General features: G+C 40.7%; 1 protein-coding gene across 2 annotated transcripts in view; it reads left to right on the forward strand.

Annotated features, from left to right (window-relative positions):
* The window catches only part of si:dkey-34e4.1 (carboxyl-terminal PDZ ligand of neuronal nitric oxide synthase protein), a 62,214-nt gene extending 41,889 nt beyond the window's left edge, over positions 1-20,325 (forward strand). The window contains exons 8-12 of one of the 2 annotated variants that reach the window (XR_005446770.1): positions 2,583-2,744; positions 3,936-4,140; positions 7,390-7,720; positions 13,663-13,974; positions 18,229-18,367. Coding sequence is in view for 1 of the 2 variants with exons in the window: in XM_038733710.1 (XP_038589638.1) it covers positions 2,583-2,744; positions 3,936-4,140; positions 7,390-7,720; positions 18,229-18,793 (1,263 nt within the window). In the remaining variant the exon portion in view is untranslated. Of the gene's footprint in view, positions 1-2,582; positions 2,745-3,935; positions 4,141-7,389; positions 7,721-13,662; positions 13,975-18,228 lie in introns of both variants that reach the window. The other variant, XM_038733710.1, reaches the window with a different exon arrangement.
* Positions 20,326-20,821: the final 496 nt, after the last annotated feature.

Below are 20,821 nucleotides of genomic sequence, written 5' to 3' on the forward strand. Positions count from 1 at the left end.
GTCATCAGCTATAGTTCAAGCCACTATTGGAAGGAACCAGTTAAATAGTCAAATTAATCATTTAGAGCAAAGAAAAAGGAGCTCCTGGACAAACAAAGGAGATTAGTGATTGGTCATTAGGAGCACACATTCACAGCGCAGTCACATTTCTGTTTGGCTGTTGATTGGTTGATTGAACATGCTGCTGCTCTGTCCCCTCACTGAAAACAGTCGATCCAGAAGCCACTGCCATGTGAGCAAGTTGAGTGCACATTTACTGGAAAATAGGGGCTTTCTTTACCTGGCAAGGAGGTAAGGTCTGCCAAAACAGTTGAAAGATTTGTTGCTCTGGACATTTTTTGAAAATTTGCTAAGGAGGTCGTAAAAGTTGCAAAATCTAGAGGCAGAAGTTGCCAACTTGGCAACACTGACCCTCCCACAGATATTAGACCTATCAAATAACATTGACACTGACATTGTCAGTCAATGCTGTAATAAGTCCACAAACAAACACCAAGGATATATACTGAGTAGGAAATACATTTTTTAAAATTTCATTTCACTTTTAAGTGTTCCATGGTCTAATAAGTATTTCACTACTCAAGCATTCCTTATTGTGACTGTATTTCTTGCCATGGTCATTAGGCAGCTAAACCTTACATCAGCAAAATGTAAGGGCAGCCTCATATCATGGACACTACATTTCATTCTTATGACAGTTTGTTTCAATCATAGTTGTAGTGAAGATTCCCCTTTGTTACTGAAACCTGCAGTAGGGGTGAGGTAGCAGAAGCATCCATTTGTTCATTTAGCTGACGCTTTCATCCAAAGCGACTTACAATGCTATATATGTCAGAGCCCGCACACCTCTGGAGCAACTAGGGGTTAAGTGTCATGCTCAGGGACACATTGGTGAATGTGTCATGGTGGGGATTTGAACCCGGGTCTCATACACCAAAGGCATGTGTCTATCCACTGTCCATCACCACCCCACATTTAGATAATTAATAAGTTTCCTTGCTCCAGCCTGGTTCTGGCATTGTAGCTACAGGATTTTACCTCTGCTTTCAATCATTGCATTGGCTTTGGTGGTGTTGTGATGCTATTATCAAGGCATAGAGCTGCCAAATGTCTCATTGAACTAAGGAAGTACAGTATAGTGCTTTGTCATCTACTGCGGTACTTGACCAGATCACTGACTGCAGCTCTTCATGACTTACAACTCCAATTTGGCAGCTGTAGGTATGAAATAGATTGGCTTTTAAATGAGGTAAAATGACAAAATATTTCTTTCTCTATCATTTGGCAGACTTTAAATCCATATGAAGTTAGGAACTGACAATTATCTTTCATGAATGTTTTGACAGTGACCAGATGAAAAGATGCAAACAAGCAGGCTTTGGTGTGTCATGATGTGTTCCTTTGGATTTGTCACCACGAGTGTGGTAGACACAGCTGTTATCGTGCTGCTAAAAGAGAGAGCGGTATTGGAGTGGGTAACCTGAATACTCCTGCTGGCTGTGAGAGGGGGACACCTAATCCCCAAAACCCCAGTCTGTTCTCTTTGATTTTTGAGAAACGCCACTATAATCCCATCGAGGGGTTCATGAACATCTGCTCTATAGAGATAAGCAAGAAGCGAGGGAAGGAAACAGAGAGAGAGAGGGACAGAAAGAGATGGAGGAAGGACTAATGAGAGATCAGGATGAAGGAAGGGAAGACTGGCCAAAAGATAGACGACACATGCGATGCAGGTTGTATTGGTAGTCGGGCACTGTTTGCTTATGGCCACGGTTAGTCAAATCTGATCAAACCTCAGCCACACAGTCCAGATGAAGCAGATTAGCTGAGTGTTTGAGTAAACAGTTAATAGATAATAACCAAGACGTGTTTTCCCCCCAAACTTTAAAACTTTTATTTAAAATGTGTTATTTTAATTTAAGGAATCTGATGATATACTGAGGTAGAAGCCCCTCTATATACTGAGATGCACTCTCTGAGACAGTTCAGTTAAATGTGCTGTACTTTACATTGTGCTACTTCGACCTCTAGTGGTGTGATATAGGAGTTACAGTGTACCTTACACCAATTAAATGTATCTCTCTTGGTCAGTGCTGATATATCTGGAGAAAACCTGCTTAGAAAACATCTTATTTCTCCAGGAAGCATTTGTGCCAAATCTGGAGGTCATCTGTAAAAATCATTTAAAATCCAGGGATAAGGAGACTGAGAAAGATAAATGGAGACAGATGAAGAGTATGTATGGTATGATAATGAGCTTAGAGATTATTACAGTTCTGGCGAGGAGCAACAATAGGGCTCCAGGGACCTCCAGATCAGTGGGTCGCAGTCCTTGTCTCAGGGACTCAGAAGACTTGGTGGTTTCTGCCCTACTGGTTCGTCAATTGCATTCATCTGAGGTCTAAAAATAGGTTCTGTTATGTAGCGAGAGTGAAAAACTGGGCCCTTAGGGCCAACATTGAAGTCCGTTGTGTCTGTGTTTGAAGTATATTGTTTTTTATTAGGTTCCAATAGTAGTATTTTCCTTCCATCAAAATAAAAAAACAACCACATTGTTTCTGTGTGTGTTTATCTGTGGTCAGGACTTTGATCGAAGGTCCCTTTTCACTGTGACATCCCAAGGCGTTACTCCCAGCAGCCCTTGCTCCCGATCTCTCACTCCGCTGGCATCACAGCACTACCTGCAGCTTCTTCAGCAGCAGCTACAGCAGCAACAGCAGCACACCCAGGTGGCCGTCGCACAGGTAAGAAACAGACACAGACAATCGTACACAGTGTGCAGGCTGTGTCAAATACATCAGTAGGCCTGGCTGAAACACATCATGGCCAAACTGTAATTTGTTTTGTTCAAACAAAAGCCAGGACGCTAAAGATATTCAATTTATATTTTATTGAAGTATAGCAAAGAAAATCAAGCAAGTTGTCTCATTTTAGAAATTGGAACCAGAGAATGTTTTCATCAGTTGATTAATCGACTAATGGTTTCAGCGCCACTCAGATTGGTTCTTCTCTAAATAGACATAGCTTTCTTTTTCAAGTGACTTTCATTAATGAGATTTAAATTTGTCTTAGTCTTTGCTCTTTTTATAATCTTCCACTGACTGGCCAATTTCAAATCAATAGTTTCTCTTTAGAGAATGAATGTCAAATAAATTAATCTTGAAACTAACCTGTTTTCAGTACATTTATTTTTCTAATTTTCCCTGACTCTGACTTCAATTTCAGATGGTCTAGCTAAACCTGAGAGATTGATCCTGACTCTCATTTTGTCATGATATTAACATTTATTCCACCCATACCTACATGGGATGCACTTCACTTAAGGCACAGGTTTGCTGTGCTTGAGGCTAATGCACACTCTAATACACACAATTGTTTGGTTGATTAGTCACCTATGGAGGTGATCTTCATCTTGGCAATAAGTTCATAGCTCACTCCATCAAGTGTCAGCCTGTTTTTGACAGTAACATCCCAGTAACCTGTGTGAGCGTCTTGTCTTTTACTGATGCATTTCCACTAGGGGGCAGCATCAACACAGTAATGGAAGGACAGTCAGTGCAGCATTATAAAATACAATACAAGCTGCGCTGCAATAAAAATGCATTTGCAATAAAGCATCTCAAGAGATTTATCAAGCCTCCTGTTTATAACGTCATCTAAGAAATTGCAACACAATTGCATATGTACTTTAGTGTTTCATTTCTGATCTGGTTGATTACACTGCCATAGCAAATCCACCCGCAAGTGAATGATCTACCTAAATAAACATTCTCTCATTACTTTCAGTTTCAGTCTTGGGGTTATAGATATGGTATTATAAATCCGATTTCATCCTGATAGTATCATGGATCAAAAACACGTGATGTATATGAGGTGGGAGGTGAGTGGAATTGAGGCATGAGATAGACAAACATTTCTCTTTGTTTCCACTACAGGTGCAGCTTCTGAAGGATCAGATGGCAGCAGAGACTGCTGCTCGTATGGAGGCTCAGGCCCGTGTCCACCAGCTGCTGCTGCAGAACAGGGACTTGCTGCAGCACCTGGCCCTGCTCGTGCAGCAACTGAAAGAGCTGGAGGCCCACTCCCCAAAAACAACACAACCAGGGCAGCCACAACAGCAGCCTGAAGCTAATGGACATAGTAAGTGACTGGAGAGGTGACTGGTGGGAACAATGTAATCCCTCAGATGAGCTCGCGTCAGGTCAGCTTCCACATGTGCTACAGTCCTTGTCATTGCTCACTCCCCTGTTGGCCCGGGGATGATGTAGTCATGATCCCTCACTGGCTTCCTGCCTGCAAACATCGTCAGTTGTGTTTGATGGGGCAGAAACACAGCTGCCAGGGATTGAACCGGCTCTGCAGGTGAACACAGTGCTTTTCCCTTTGCACCACCTGTCCTTTAATTGAGCATTTTGCTTTTATCTGTATCAAGGAGATCCTTCAGGTGTGAGCAAACCAGTTTAAAGCATTCTTGAAGATGTTAGTAAGGCATTGTTTTTTAATGTTAAAGGTGCCTTGATCACAGTGTCAAAATTAACTTGAGTTATGAAGTCCAGTTCAACCACACTGAAAACCACAATATTAAATATATACTGTAGTTAAATTAATACCTTTCTGATAGTGACAATCAAAACTGACCATTGTTATCTTGGATTGCATTACATTTTACATGTGTACCTAAAGTGGGTGTACTTAAATGTCTATTTGCAACTGTAGTTTACAGAATACAGAATAAAAGTCAATTACAGAATTTATTTCAGAATGGGATTATTTATCTCACTTTGGCACGATTGTTGAAATTTTACATGAGCCTAATTATCAAATCTGAGGGCCATCAATCAACCCCATATTGTAACACAATATTAAATATATACTGTAGTTAATACCCCAAAATGGGGTTGATTGAATATAAACTCTGTGTAACACAATGGTGTAAACAACATATTTTTACACACAAAAGCATCTCTATACTACATAAATAGCAGATTATATAATCACAGAGGATTTAAAACCACATTCTGTCAGCATTATCTCATACTCACAGACTTTGTTCTGTGTGAACAACATTTATTTTGGTACACACACAAACACACACACACACACACACACACACACACACACACACACTTTGTCCCAAAGGAGGATGTTTGGAGGAGGGATGTATTTACAGCAGCTAAAAGAACGGTCAGTCTTGCCAATATAATAATGAATAAACACACACACACACACACACACACACAGAGCTGTGTGTAAGTTTAAGTATGAATCAATATTCATAATGAATGTTTTTTAGGTGTGTGTGTGTTTTTGAAAATGACACATAATGTTTCAAGCTCGTATTAATCATGTTAGTCCTTCTGATAGAAAATGATAATCTTCCTAATCTCAGACATGACTGGCCTAAGTGCTGCCACTGGCACAGTGCCATTCTCTTATCTGCGGTTGTGGCTCAGGAAGAAGAGCGGGTTGCCCATTAATCGGAAAGTCGGTGGTTCAATCCCCAGCTCCTCCAAGCTACATGTTGAAGTGTCCTTGGCAAGATACTGAATCCTGAATTGCCCCTGGTGGCTGTTCCGCCAGTGTGTGGATGTTTGTTCAGTGTATCAATCCATTTTATTTATATAGCACATTTTAAAAAACAAAGGTTTACAAAGTGCTGAACAAGAAATAAAACATAAAAACACATATAAAACACATACAAACACATAAAACAACAAGACTACACAGCTCTCATTCTGGGTTAAAAACCAGGGAATACAAGTGGGTTTTAAGACGGGATTTAAAACATTCGAGGGTCGGGGCCAATTTGACCTGTGGAGGTAGCTCATTTCACAGTTTAGGGGCTGCTGCTGAAAAAGCACAGTTGCCCCTAGTTTTTAACCTGGTTTTTGGAGTGACCAGCCGAAGTGTTAAGTTAAGTGACCGTGGGGGGGTGTAGACTTGTAAGAGGTCTGAGATTCAGTGAGGTGCCAACCCACTACATCTTAAAAACAAACAATAAGATCTTAAAATGTATTCTAAAATGGAACAGGAGCCAGTGGAGCGAGGCCAGCACTGGTGTAATGCTTTCGAGTTCTGGTTAAAAGACGAGCGGCCGAGTTTTGTACTAACTGTAAGCGTGAGAGAGGTTTGGTTAATGCCAATGTAAAGTAGTCCAGACAAGTTGAGATAAAAGTATGAATCACATGTTCAAAATGCTTAGCAGATAAAACAGTTTTGATTTTAGATAAAAGCCTCAGGTGATAAAAACTGGATTTAACAACATTATTTATCTGTTTATCAAGTTTAAAACCATTGTCTATTTTCACACCCAGATTTGTCACTATTTTGCATATTGTTGCAGGTAGCCCAGGTCAACTGAAAGGATATCACTGGCCCGACTGGGTCCAAACACAATAACCTCAGTTTTATCTTCATTTAGATGTAAAAAGTTAGAAGCCATCCAGGCCTTAATATCTTTTAAACACTCTAGTAGAGGTACGAGGGAGTTTTTATATATTTGGGAGTCATCCACATAGAAGTGGTAGGAGATGCCATGCTTTCTAATTATGCTTCCTAGGGGGAGGAGATATAGGGAAAAGAGAAGTGGTCCAAGAATTGAGCCCTGTGGAACACCACAAAGAAGGGGGGCAGTAGATGAACCAAAGTCCCCAAGATTTACTGAAAAGCATCTCCTAGACAAATAGGTCTTAAACCATTGCAAAGCAGTGTCTCTGATACCAACACAGTGCTCTAGACGAGAGATAAGAACCGCGTGGTCTACTGTGTCAAATGAGGTCTAAAAACACTAGTATGGCAGAATTACAAGAGTCAGTGGTTAATAAGAGGTCATTAAAAACTCTTAAAATGGCAGTTTCAGTGCTATGAAGTGCTTTAAAACCAGATTGACAAATCTCAAAAATACCATGTACATCTAAAAAAGACTGCAGCTGTAGAAGTACAGTCTTCTCTAAAATATTTCAGATAAAAGGAAGCTTCGAGATCTGTATTTGGATAAAACCAGGAATCCAGATTTCTTTTTTTAATCAGGGGTTCCATAACTGCTTCTTTGAAATATGTTGGAACAACACCTGCTGCCAGACTATTATTTATGATTTTTTAGACATTCGGGCCAATTGTCTCCCAGGCTTCCTTAAAGAGGCGAGGGGGCAATGTGTGTGAAAGGTGAATGCAGATGTAGAGTAAAAGCGCTTTGAGTGGTCAAAAAGACTAGAAAGGTGCTGTACAAATACGGAGCATCTGTAATGAGAGTCAGCATTAAAGAGATCTTTAGAGAAAGAAAAAAAGGAAAAGACTACTACAAGCTGGTTGTGGTTGACTCTTCCCGTTATCTTCACTTGTTGTTTTTAATTTTGTTGATTTGTCCTCTGTGTTATCTGTCTATTCCAGATGTTTCACAGTCATCATGCAGTTCCGTTTCTACAACAGCAAAGGCTCTGTCTCTGAATCTGAAGAATAACTACAGCCAGACCCTGGACCAGCTCATCACCGCCACACCTGCGTGGCCACTCCAAACCTCACCCCTCTCTCCCACCCAAGTGGAATGCGCTGAGTCCTACCTGAACCTGCTCAACCTAGAGAACAGCACCAAGCCAGGTGCAGCGGTCAACGGAGACCTGGACCCCTTCATCAGGGCCAATGGGACAGCAGACAACAAGGAGAGCTCGTGCAATGAGATGGTCCCATTCACGTTGAAGAACTCTGGCAACATGGATGAAAAGTAAGACAGCTGTCCTCGTGGTTATTACACAGACAAAAAAATGTTTGTTAGTACTGAACCAACACACAGAAATAACAGTTAGTACACTGGCAGTGTGTAGTGTAAGCACCATGTCATTGGGTCGTTATTACTGTCAAAAAGAACAATACAGCATGAAAAAAGTTAATTTAATTAATTTTGTCACTCCATTTATTATTTTGTGTCTTACTTTGAGGGGTTAATCATGCTCCAAGTTTTGGAACTATCCTAGCATGATGCTTTTTGAGGATGTAAACAGGAAGTACAATGTTGCTGTGGAGTCAGTTAGCTAGCTGTGGGCTACAACTCGAGCCTTTTTGCCTGTGCTTGTTTACATTTTGGCAAATTGGCACCATTAAAAGTACGCTGAGTCTGCTATTGATACTAGAGAAAACTTAAAAAAGTGAGGACTTTCAGGCTATTTCTGAAGTTATAAGGATTGTCTTTTTTAAATGATTTTGAATGGACGTTTATTCACATTTGGATATGGAGTTATCCTCAAAATGTCTAAGTCACACTGAATCTGAAAATATTTGTAGTTATGACTCAGAGAAGGAGTACATATTTTGACAGTCAGGAGTACCTCTGCTGTAGCTCCAAATGTTGACTGTGTTGATAAGAAGACTTATATGAAAACTTCACATTGTTTTTGCATTAAAATGTGTGCTAAGCTAAGTGCTCGCTGCCTATAGCTTCATATTTGATGAACAAGAATGGTATTGATCTTCTCAACTAACTCCCTGCCAGACAGTGAATATATCCCAAAATGTCAAACTGCTCCTTTAATGTGCGTACACATTCCTAATGTGGTACCAGTCAATTTGTGTTTAGGTAACCAGGCTACACTGTGACATACACAGCCCGTAGCTTTTAGTGTTATTAGTGGAGAACAGCTCAACTCAGCAGAAACAGCCTGCAGCTAATGAAAGTGTGACTGTAATCAGGGGATTACAGAACACACTGAGAAAAAGGTTGGGGTTAGACAAACAAAGAGGGGATCAGGTTTTGAGCTTGAAAGGGGGAATTGGAGAAGCCTGTGAGAGAGAATGAGATTTAACAGAAACACGGAAACTCCATCAGCTTTAATTCCGTCCCAGTGTTTCTGTTTCATGAAATAACTAATTTTGAGAAGCCGTTAAAACAAGTGTTGAGAGATTAAAATACAGTAAATGGAATCATTTTCTTTGGAATAATTTATGATGCATGTGTTTTGCTCTTTTAGGGATGTTTTGAGGTTCTATTTCTCACTCTCTTCCACATTTTATCTTGTGAATTGCTTCCCCAACTGTACTTTTGGCTTAAAGTCTGCTCTGGAATGCAGCTCGGTGATACGCAAGCAGCCCTTACCTTGAATGCACATATGGAGCCATAGCATGTAATAACCTTTTAATGAGATTTTAATCTCCTTAAAGCCATCACAAAGACCGACTATAGTAATAAAAAAATATTTATTACATAAGGTCAAGCAGAGCTCTCAAGCAGGCAAAACTCTAGTCATTTTCCTTTTATCCCCCTCCTTCTCTCTCTCATCCTCTCACTTAATTTGTCTCTCCTCTTGCTGTTTTCTTTCACTGAAAGCAATCCACAGTGAAATCCCCACGGAGAGCGTCTTAAAGCTGATTTCAAAACAGACAAGGAGAAAAATAAGGACTTGGAATTGACTCTGTAACATAGTGTGTATTTGGAGTGCTTGATGATGTTGTGCTGTGTGTGTGTGTGTGTGTGTGTGTGTGTGTGTGTGTGTGTGTGTGTGTGTGTGTGTGTGTGTGTGTGTGTGTGTGTGTGTCTGAGGCTGCCGCTTAGCTCCCTACAGCCAGACTCACATCCTGTGGTTTCCTGCAGCACAGACTCCTAACCAATCCCAGCTCTCATCCCTTCACAACCCGAAACTCTACCCCACTACACATGTGGCACAGAATATGTTTTTCTTTTGCGTGAGCAGGAGGAAAAAAATAAAAGGAAAGACAGAACTTCAAATCTCTTCCACAAAGAGGCATCTTGTTACTGTACATTTCCATCCGAACATTAGATTCATGTGTTGTGTGCCAGCACCCCCCATCCTTCCCTTTGTTTGTAATTATGTAACAACAAACTCATCTTTTCTTCCTGCTGAGCTTCTCTGTCCCACCACATTTTCTATTTTCTGTCTAAAAGCCTTAAAAAAGATGCAGTAGCTTGGAAATATATTACCAGGACATTTTCTTTTCTTTTTCTTTAAAGTGACTTTCCCTTCTCTGCCAGTCTCCCCCTCTTTTATTGGCTTTTGTTTGCCTCTTCTCCTGAGTGACATCATCTCTCTGTAAATAGTAATCACAAAATTGAATGCTGTGCTTATACACAAATGGCATATAAAAAATTAAAAAAAGTTAAAGTTATTACTGCACAGAAAACAACACTATTAATTAATTTACTGCTGAACATAAAACTCAGCAGCAACTTTGCAAAGAAATGTAGTTTATGATATGAAAACAAGTATGACCTTTAAATGTTTAGAGCTGGTAGTGTGCAGCTTATTTGACTGTATGTTTTAATCTCACTAAAGAATAGTGGAAATAAGGAGGAAAATTAGGTTTGGAGAAATGGAAACTTCAGCTCCATTGTGTCATTATGTTTTCCCCGTCGAACTCCTTTGCATTACCTTTGGCGCAGTCAGACTCCTGTACCCACCCTCCCCCACTGCCCGGAAAATTTTATTGCTTCCATTTGCTTTTGTTTTCTGGATTTCTACAACGAATCAATGTTTACAGCCTGAGTGGCCTTATTTTATGTCCTTGCGAACAAGCAGACAGATCCTCTTCTGCCATCCCCTCTCACTGTTCCTCCAACACCCCACTCTCTTCATCCTGCCTAAACTGCCACCCCCCTAACCACCCCCCTGGGGTCCAGTGCTAGTCATGCAGAGCGATGAAATCTATTAATTTCACTTTATTAGTGCAGTTTAGCTTTAAATCACACAGGCATTACCACCCAACGTGGACCAGATCCATGTGTGCTCTCCAGTTGGCCCACTGTCTACTGTGTACTATATGATCACTCCATATGGTATTTTGGGATACCAACTTTATATCTAACCATGTAGTGAGTCACGCTTTACTCAACACTGCGGGAAACTGAAGTAGGATCAAAACAGGATGTAATAGTAGACTTAAAATACACTTTGTGGACACATGAAAACAAGAGTCAACAGCCCTGCTAGCAGCTCTGTGAGGCTGCAGTTAGACACAAAGGTGCTTTGAGCTAAATGCTAACATGTTCGCATTAACAATGCGAACATGCTGATGTTAAGCGGGTATAATGTTCATTATGTTGACCATGTTATGCTAGCGTGTTAGCATGCTAACATTTGCTAATTAGCACTAAAGGCAAAGTACAGTTGAGGCTGATGGGAAAATCCTTAGTTTCATGGGTATTTAGTGATAAACAAATGTATTGGCATATAGATATTATGCCAAAACCACAAATAACAACTTCATGGTGGCGCTAGAGGAAATTTCAGGGGACCACCAAAGTCGTTGGTGTCTGGGAATAATTAATTAAGATATGTATAACATTTTGTGTCAATCTGTCTTGTATATATGGAGATATTTGGCCCGCTGGTGGCACTAGAGGAAAAGTCACCAAAGTCAGTAGGATTCATCCTCTGGAAAACATGAACATCTGCACAAAATGTCATAGCAATCTATCTTGCAGTTGTTGAGATGTTTCTGTCTGGACCAACTAACAGACCAACATTGCCATCCCTAGAGCCATAAAGCTATAAGAGCTATAAACTGCATTTTATGCCCACACAGAGCAAAAACAAGACACATATGGTGACCAACTTATATGAAGTGAGTCATGCTTTCCTCTGGCGTGGTATAGACTGCTCACTCTCACCTCTTTTTCTCTGACAGTATTGTACGTTGTGTAATCACATTTCCTGACCTATGTGGTGATCTTCCCTCCCCCTCTATCCTTTTTTTTTTGTTTTCCCTCTTCATCATTAACATCCGTGTGTCAGGGCTACACTCGCAGCCTAGTGGGCCACTAATTTCATTGCAGCGATGTGATCTGAGTGTAATGGATGATTTGTCCACTCGTTTGGGTGGAGCTGGTTTCTGTCAACTGGATATACAAACTGATACACATTGTTCAAATGTAAAAGGATTCATCTTGGTTCTCAGGCTCATGTTAGGCTGAATGTGCTATCTGGAGAGCTGGAAAGCTGGCCTGTCAGTTACTGAATAATATTTGACAGGGACTCTGTCAGGCGGGGATGCTCTTTAGAAGGGTTGAAGTGAATTGAATTGCTTGAATGCTGAAGTTTTGCAGACACTTTGCGGTTCCTGTCACACTCTTGCAGACACCCACATTCATCCACCTACATGCTTAAACATCCCACACAGACATCTCACACGCGTTCAGATGGGTGTTAATTTCTTTTCAAAAGCAAGATGTTTTTACAAAGGCCCAGTGTCTTTTCTCTGAGTTTCAACCTCCTACTTTTTCTTTCAATTGCTTGTGTGTATGTCTATCTCTCTGTCTCAAGGCTGAAGTGTAATGCATTTCACTGGCAACCCTTTTTTCAGAGACATCACTAAATAGGAAGATAGAGATTTTTATGTTTATTTGTCTCCACCTGTTGATCCGCAGAGCTCCTACTGGAGGTTTTGAATTAACAAAGTGTTGCTATTTTCTGTGCAATTTTCCTGATTGCCTGCTTTGTTCCTGTTTATTGAATGGTGACGTAAATAAGCACGCTGTGCTTATGAGTCATATGTATTGCAGACACTGTGTGGGGTTTGTTTAACTACAAAAGACATTTACTGCTTTTGGTCTCTAAATAGATTTTCATGTGACATTTAATTAACCCAAGAATAAACAAGACACACAGCTCAAACACTAAAAGGTTAAACCTTTAAGGACCATCCCAGTGGTTCTGTAACTACCCTGTACTGATCATTTCCTAAGGAATAGACTTTTTGAGATTTATCCCTTACCATTCAGGCAACCATCAGTTTGCATACATTTTAGTGAAATGTACAGTAAGAGATAGATAACCAATCTCAATTAAACATGTTGCAGTAAGATTCATTACCATATTGTGTCGATAATGCAGAAGGAAATAGGGACCTTTTTCATTAGTGAAAGGAGCAGACAGTGGAGGAGCTAGTTTGGGCACATCTGGTTCCAGATGTAAAGGTCCCATTTATTTTCTCCATAGATATTAGGTGAGTCACAGTTGGAGCACTTCCATGGCTTTGATGGACATGAAACTAGCCCAGCTGACTCGTCAGTACAAAAGATTTGAGCTAAAATTTATCTGTTTCTTTGATAAAAACTTAAAAGTAAAGGCCTGTGTGCATAAAAACATAGGGTGAGAAGTTAACTCCAACGTGGATTTAATAAAAAAACATCCACATAATAATTTTGTGTGGCGGGCTTCTTAAAGGGGTGGTAGCTAAAGATTAAATTTGGGATGTTTTTAAAAAAAAAATTGCACATTGTGTTTTTTCACACCTTCAAAGTCGAAGCATTTTTGATCTGCTAATGCTCTAATTTGCGCCTACCATGAACTTTTTCTCTATGGCAACTTTGGCCAAGTCCTATAGATATTGTTGTATTCAGAGCCATGCCAATCTCATGAAAAAAACAGATTTATCAAAAACTAACTAAATTTAAACTGGTGACCATAATATAAATCTATAGTATTGTTACTCTCCTTGTTGGACCATGTTTCTGTCTTTAGTAACTTTGGGGACATCATTAAAAGAAAACAGTTAAATTGGGGGGTAAAACACTGTGCTTGTGAAACAACTTGGGAATGAACAAATCCTGAACAAAGTGGCTTGGGCTCAAACAACAGGCTTTTAAATTCACCGATCCCTTACACACAGTAGCTCCCTGATCCTCTGTAGTCTAACTGTTGCCTCTCTTTGGTACAGGTGCGAGGACCCTCTCCTGCTCATCCTCTTCCTCATCTAACCATCCCTCACTTTCCCATCAGACTGCTCAATCAAACAAACTGAATCCCAGAATAACACCCAGCAGTGAGCAGCCTTTGCCTAGAAAACCCACAGCTCATGCGTTCCATCGTCCCGTCCTCATGCTCGTCCCTCTCATCATTTGCTGCACCAGCCTGCCTCTCTCTGGGAGCCTGAGGAGCTCTCTGCCACTGCCTAAGCCCCCTTCCTCTCCTCCTCCTCATCCTCCTCCTCCTCTTCTTCTCCTCTCTGCCCCTCTTCTCTTCCCTCTATGTGAGTATTACTCATGACTACCAGCATGTGTCTGTGGCACAAGCATGGTGCTGGGCATGTGGTGGATGAACAGTGTGGGTGTTTCCTGGCTCGTGTGTAGGTCTCACCAGTGATTTCACTGCTAATGACTGCATAATAACCTCCATTTACATGCGGATGTGGTTCTGCAGATTCATAACCACATTTGCATTGCACTGATCAGTGAATCCCACATTTCTTTTGCATGGTATCACTGTCTCGTTTTTATCCACACTTTGCTGGCGCTTGTTTTGTTTCTCGTACGTTTGCCAAAATAGACGAAATGTTCTTGTCAAGATTTGGTATTATATTGTCAGTGATGGTTCCACCTGAGCAGTAAAGCTGTCAGAGCAGAGGCAGAAGAGAAGTGCCTCTTGATGTACCTGTCGTACACTTGTGTTACAAGGAGTTTGTGTTGAATTTAAGAGTGTGTGAGTGTGTGTTTTTGTCATGTGGATTTTTTGCTTTACTCAGTCATACCAAATCACCATCTTGCAGATAGAGACTGTAATAATCCCAGCCTCAGGCGCACGGCATCAGTGGTCTCACATACGGTACTGTTGCATGTTGTGCCAGTAGAAGAGCAACATAAGGAAATAAAATCCTTTAATTTTGTGTCAGGCATTAACTGACAATAGTCTTTAAGTTAAACAAAATAAGATAACACTAGAATTGTATTCAATAAACCCAGTAAACAAGCAGGTAAAGATCATGTGACTGCTGCTGCCTTTGTTACTTTCCAGCTAAACTTTCCAACCTCAATTAAATGCACCAATTTAGAAGATGTGAAATAAACTGTTTTTAAATGCATTACCACAAAATAATCATCTTGCTTTGAAAAATGAAACCCTTTGATTTGCTCACTACAAGTACATTTTAATTCTTTGCAAGTTCATTTTCATTCCATGCGTAAACAACCTGAAACCAGTGACTAATTCAATGGTAAAGTAGAAGGAAGCATTCAGATATTCGTCTTTAGCAGTAATATGAAGTATACGTGAGCTGTTGTAAGTGGCGTGACTTGGACAAGCTCCTAATAATATTGTTTTGTGCGATAACTGTTGTACAACATTATGGTCTACTGAGCACTGGAGTCTGTGCACCAATACCTACAGTAAGAAAGGGAGGTTCTGTGGATAAATTTAGTGTAGAATAATTCTGTTTTGACAGAAGCAAGTATACTATATCTAATACACAAAGATTATACACAAAGAAAATAGAGCTGTTAAAGTTCAAAATAACATGCTGTTGTGGGATGTCACAGAAAGGCAACATGCTTTACAGTATATTTTGCATATATGTTTGCATAGTCAGATTTTGCCAACATTTGATTCTCATCACAAATATTAGACTCCGTGGCTAAAGTCAATCCCAGGTGACATTGGGCGAGGGGCAGGGTACACCTTGGACAGATCACAAGTTCATCACAGGGCTTACACATAGAGACGGACAACCATACTTACAATCACATCACAAATATTGATGTCCAAAATGAACCAAACATGGTACGCAGTAAATAATGTGTATTTAATCAACGTGGATGTCAATTCTGTGTTACGTACTGTAGCTGTGTAAAGAAATACAGTAGAAAAGAAAAGCTAAAGCAAAAAGACAACAGCAGCTGATATGACTGGCAGGTAGGCTGAATGAGACTAGAGCGAGTGAATGGAGAGATAAAGGTGGAGTAATAAAGGAAGAGGCAGAAAAATGGAAAGAAAAGATGCAGTAGAAGGAGATAGGGTAGTGAGGTGGAAAGGGGTGTCAATGTGACAGAAAAGAGGAATGCTGAGTCAGAGTTATGATAATGAAACCACGGAGGGAGAGAGGCAGCCTCTTCCTTGATCCAGCTGCAAATTCATCTCCACAGCTTGGCAGCGCTCACTTTCAAAACTAACAGCACAGGAATCCACAGCTGAATCAAACTTTAAATTGGATTGTTAATCTTTTTAAGCCACGAAGACACAATTACCCCAGGGGAGAAAACAATACAAGTATTCAAGTATCCAAGGGTTTCATTTTGCTTTAGTAGCACTGTGTGGGCTACTCTGTCACTCATTTGTCACATCCCTAAAGTCGTTTCCTCAGATTAAACAAGAACCTAAACCCAGACAGAGAATTTGCTGTTTGCAAAATTGGAGCAGGAACATCACCCAAAGGATGGACACACACAGATTCACAGCATGGTCAGTGAAAATAAGGTATTAAGTTACATACAATTGGAATAACTTGTAACTCAACTGAGGGGTAAATCCCAGAGATTTACAAAATATTAGGAGGTCTCCTGGGCAATGGAATTGTCCGTTTCGTAATATTGTATGTACCTACAATTTTACTGGATTTCATTTTCTTTTCATTGTATCAAGTAGCATATATGCTAGTAGCTACAAGTTCGCTAACTAGCCACTGTATCAGGTAAAATATTGTAATCCTGTACCTTTTTTTTCAAAATTATTTGGAAAGCTGAATAAGCAGCAAATCTTTCAGTGGAGAAATTGGATTTTTCACAGCATACATTTTTGACTTTCCATTGGCTTTGGGGTGGTGATGGCGTAATGGATAAGACTATGCCTTTGATGTGAGAGACGCGGGTTCAATTCCCCATTGTGACCCTGAGCAAGACACTTAACCCCTAATTGCTCCAGAGGCGTGCGACCTCTGACGTGTATAGCAATTGTAAGTGGTTTTGGATAAAAGCGTCAGCTAAAATGAATAAATGTAGCTTAAAAAGCATTAAGCGTTCATTAACATTAATTAGCTATTAACTGCATGGGTGTTTTGCCAAACATTCCTACATACCACGTTGACAGATTAAGCAACAAATTAAAGTATGATTACCAAAGACAAGTTTTGACAAACACAGTCATGACAAATCACACAAAGTGACAATTTATCCAGTAAATGTTGAGATATTTTACTCAAAACAGCAAACTGTAAACCTCTCGGTGGTGCTAAAGGAAAAGTCAGGGGATCAAGAAAGTCATCAGGATTTGTCCTCTAGAAACCATGAATGCCTGTACCATATTTTGTGCCAGCCCATGTTCTAGATGTTAATATATTTCACAAGATAAGGCAAAGCTTTGGCCTGCTGGTGGCGTTTGAGGTAAAACCAGGGGACAATCAAAGTCATTAGTGATTCATCCTCTGGGCCGCATTGATAAGTGTACTAGATTTTATGTCAATCCATCCAATAGTTTTCAAAGCTTTTTAATTTCAATAAAAATCACAAACATCAGCTTTATGGTGTCACTTGAGGAAAGGTTACTTTTGTCTGGACCAAAGTAGTGGACCCACCCACTGACCACATTGCTATCCCTAGAGCCACGCCGCTACAGGGGCTAATGAAAACTGATGAGACCGCTTGTGACACTGGACACAGTGGAGTTCAACTTCACTTTACCCCACAGCGCTGTGTGTGTGCTTCTCCATTTGTTAGTAGGGGAGACAGTGGATAATTATCTATGGAGATAGTTTCCCTGCCCCATTACCACAAACCTGTCGTTACTGTAACTATCAACACCAACCTCGCACAGAAGCAGAGACAGTAAATGCATCAGCAAGTCATGTAAGTTCATTACTGAGACCAGGATTCAAGCACAGACTGGATTTCACAGGGGAACTAAGTTAGCAGCCACCAGTTTAATGCATGTGGGAGGAGTCATAGGAGGAAGCGAGGCTTGTTAGCGGGTGTGTGTCAGGACTCATTTTCCAAAAGAGTGACTGTGTGTGGTTGTGCTTGCTGGTGCTTGTAGTAGCTACATTGAGAGAGACTGCAGTGTAGCTATTTCTGGTGAGTGTGTGTGTGTGAGGAGGGGGGAAAGCCCACAGCTCTTTCCTCGCTTCCTTATCCCCTCACTCTTTTTTTTCTTTGGCTCTCTTTCTTTCCCGGTCCCTCTATTTTCTCAACAGGGGGGCTGTGGGATGTAGATAAGTCCCTTCACAGCTGAAACAACAGGGAGCCAGAGAGAAAAGGAGAGTTAGTGTCTTTTAACAGCTTACGTCACAGTACACTCAGGTTAATGGGCTATAATGTGACTGATGGAGAGGAAAACTGGCTCGAGGCTTATTCTCGAAAAAACTTGGTAGAGAGACATTATTATGCAGAATCTGAATTTGCAAAACGAGGGCAATAAAAATATGTATATTGGATCTGTTGCACTGTACATCTCTTAACATGTTAGCCAGTAAAAGCATTTTGTCAGACTGCAGTAACCAGTGCCTCTGTTCTCTCACTGGCAGGTGTAAACAGATGATCCCCAAGCTTGACCCCCCCCCGTCCTCCGTGAACCGCAAGCGGGCCAGCAGGACCTTGTCTCCGGGGTCAGACGTCACAGCTGTGTCCACGCCCGGAGAGGTCACCTCTAACGATGCGCCCCCCAGCCGCAGCAGCAGCCTCTCGTTCCCGGACATCACCCCCAGCTCCTTGTCGTCCGTTGATTTCCACTCCCTCACCAACGGCGAGAGCAGCTCCTGTTCGACCAGTGAGGACTCGGGCGTCCGCTCCGAGACAAAGTCCCTGCTGTCGCCGCTGCGTGATGACGACGACCTGTTCGGCGACCGCGGAACGTTTTTAACAGCCTCCAGCGGCTGTGACAGTCCTCTGGAGGAGAGATGTGCAGCGGTTCTCTCTTCCTCTGAGTCATATCCTCCTGAGGCCCCCACCCCTGTCTCACATTCGGACACATACGAGCACCCACTGCCCTTGTCCTCTCCGTTGAGTGATACCTGCCTTCACATCAGTTTCTCTGAGGATGAGCTGCTAGAGAGCCACCAGGAAGACCCTAATGTCCCACAGCGGAGTTAGGAGGATGAGCTGATGGGCCTCTGGAGACCTTTCACAATATCAGCTTTTTAACACTATACTTACTGTGAGACCCTCCGTTGTTTGCACTGGGCTCCATTTCAGGACCTTTAATTATTCCGTCCACTTGTGACACAGTACCGACATAGCATATAGCAGTTATTGAAAAATAATCTATCGTATAAATTATTAGCCAATGGACATATTTAGTATTTTTGTAATGAAATTAATGATCTAATTTACTTTTTAGTGACTAGAATGTTAAGCAGAATACATGTAGCAATTCTCGCACTGTTATGGTCACACATAATTTACCATAGAAGTCAAAGCCAATGAGGGCACACGTGTTTATTTTTGCTAGTCATCAACATTAAAACATTATTTTGTATGATGCTTTGCTTTGGTGCAAACTATTGAGAGAAGTAACGATTTCCTGCAGATTTCAAAGGTGATATGCGATGATCTTGCAAACGTTACTGATGTTGGGAAGAGCCTTGCCTTCTGTAACGCACCTGAGTGGATGATGGGTGGAAAGAAAAGAACAAGAAAGTCAGATGAAGGTAAAAGGGAGGATAGATAGGATTTGGTGTATGCACATCCATTTGTGGCTGTGTACTATGTTTTTCATTATCAGGGTTGAGCGGGTTTCAGAATGTTTTGTACTACTTGTGTTTTGGGTTTTTCACATTTGTAGCCATTAAGGCAGTGCTGAGAAATTTGTGGAACAGCGGAGTGGATATTGTATTCTGTATTGCATTGATTATGTAGATAGCATGGTTGTTATCCTTCAAAACAAAGGGATTTCCACATTGAATTAAAAGTATTTTAGTTTTGAGAAGTTGCTCAGGAAACAGCAAAACGGCAAATTAAAGCTTTGTCTGAGTAGGGAGTCTGTTATAAAATGAACCCTCAGACTCAATGGGAAGATAAGTGGGGAACCACAAAGGACTTTGGAGAAAGACGGCTTGGCAAATGGATTTTCTCTAATGCCTCTCACTTTGTGAAATCCTGAATAACCACATTTGTTTCATTTAGAGCTCTCAGGATAAATTGAGCTGGCATTGTATATATGTTGTATTTTTGTGTGCTTTGGACTGATAATTCTAACATTTTTCTATCTTTTATACAGTAGATTAAATGATAAATCAGTGGAGAAAATGATCAACAAAGTAATCGGCAGATTAATTGAATTAAATGAAAGTTATCATTTATTTGCTACCTTAGGGTTTAAAAGTAGCTGTTCTAATTCCATATTTTTACATGCATGTGGCAAGATTTCACTGTGCTCTTAATAGTGTGCACTGGTTTAACCTTTGACAGGTAGAAGGGATAATAAATGGTAGGGAGAGAAAGAGCAGCTGAGTTGTGAGAAGAGCAGCAGTGTAAAGGTGCAGGTGTAAAATGCCCACAGGCAAAGCTTTTAACACCCAGAAACGAGGCTTTTCTCAACATCACTTGTGGCAGGGAGCTGTAACAGCAATAACACATGGAAGAAAAAAAAGAGAAAAATAAAGAGGAATACCTGAAGAATTTCAGCACTTACCTGTGTTTTTTTCCCTGCACATTTTTATCCAGAGTATGTTTGTATTATATGCTGAAAAGCACAAGATCAAACTCTTGCTCTTGTGATCTTGCACACAACACAATAATAACAGAAAGAGAAAAGTGACTGCATATGAACCTCTGCTTAAATTACCATTTAAGTCATTGCATGTTTTTTACCTGATTGATTCTTTGTTGATTAATGTCATTTCCCATACCTATACCACTGTAAACATAATTTTGTCCCCTGACTGAGGTTCACATATAGTTTTCGAACAGGTGCAGCTGAGGAAATGATAACAAGTAGATCAAAGCTGGATTCAAACCGGTTAGTAAAAAGATCTGTAGTTTGAATGGGAACAAGCACAGTCTGTCTATTCTCCTCTTCTGCCCTTTTACTCTCTCAAACTCTTTCGCACATGTGTAACATTTTCAAGGCTCAGTGAGGCTTTCTGTCACTTTCTCTGAGTTGTTCTGCTCCTGAGGTGC

This window comes from Micropterus salmoides, unplaced genomic scaffold (assembly GCF_014851395.1).
Source record: "Micropterus salmoides isolate LMB-PRFRI ecotype aquatic unplaced genomic scaffold, ASM1485139v1 Ms_hic_scaffold_20, whole genome shotgun sequence".
NCBI lineage: Eukaryota > Metazoa > Chordata > Actinopteri > Centrarchiformes > Centrarchidae > Micropterus > Micropterus salmoides.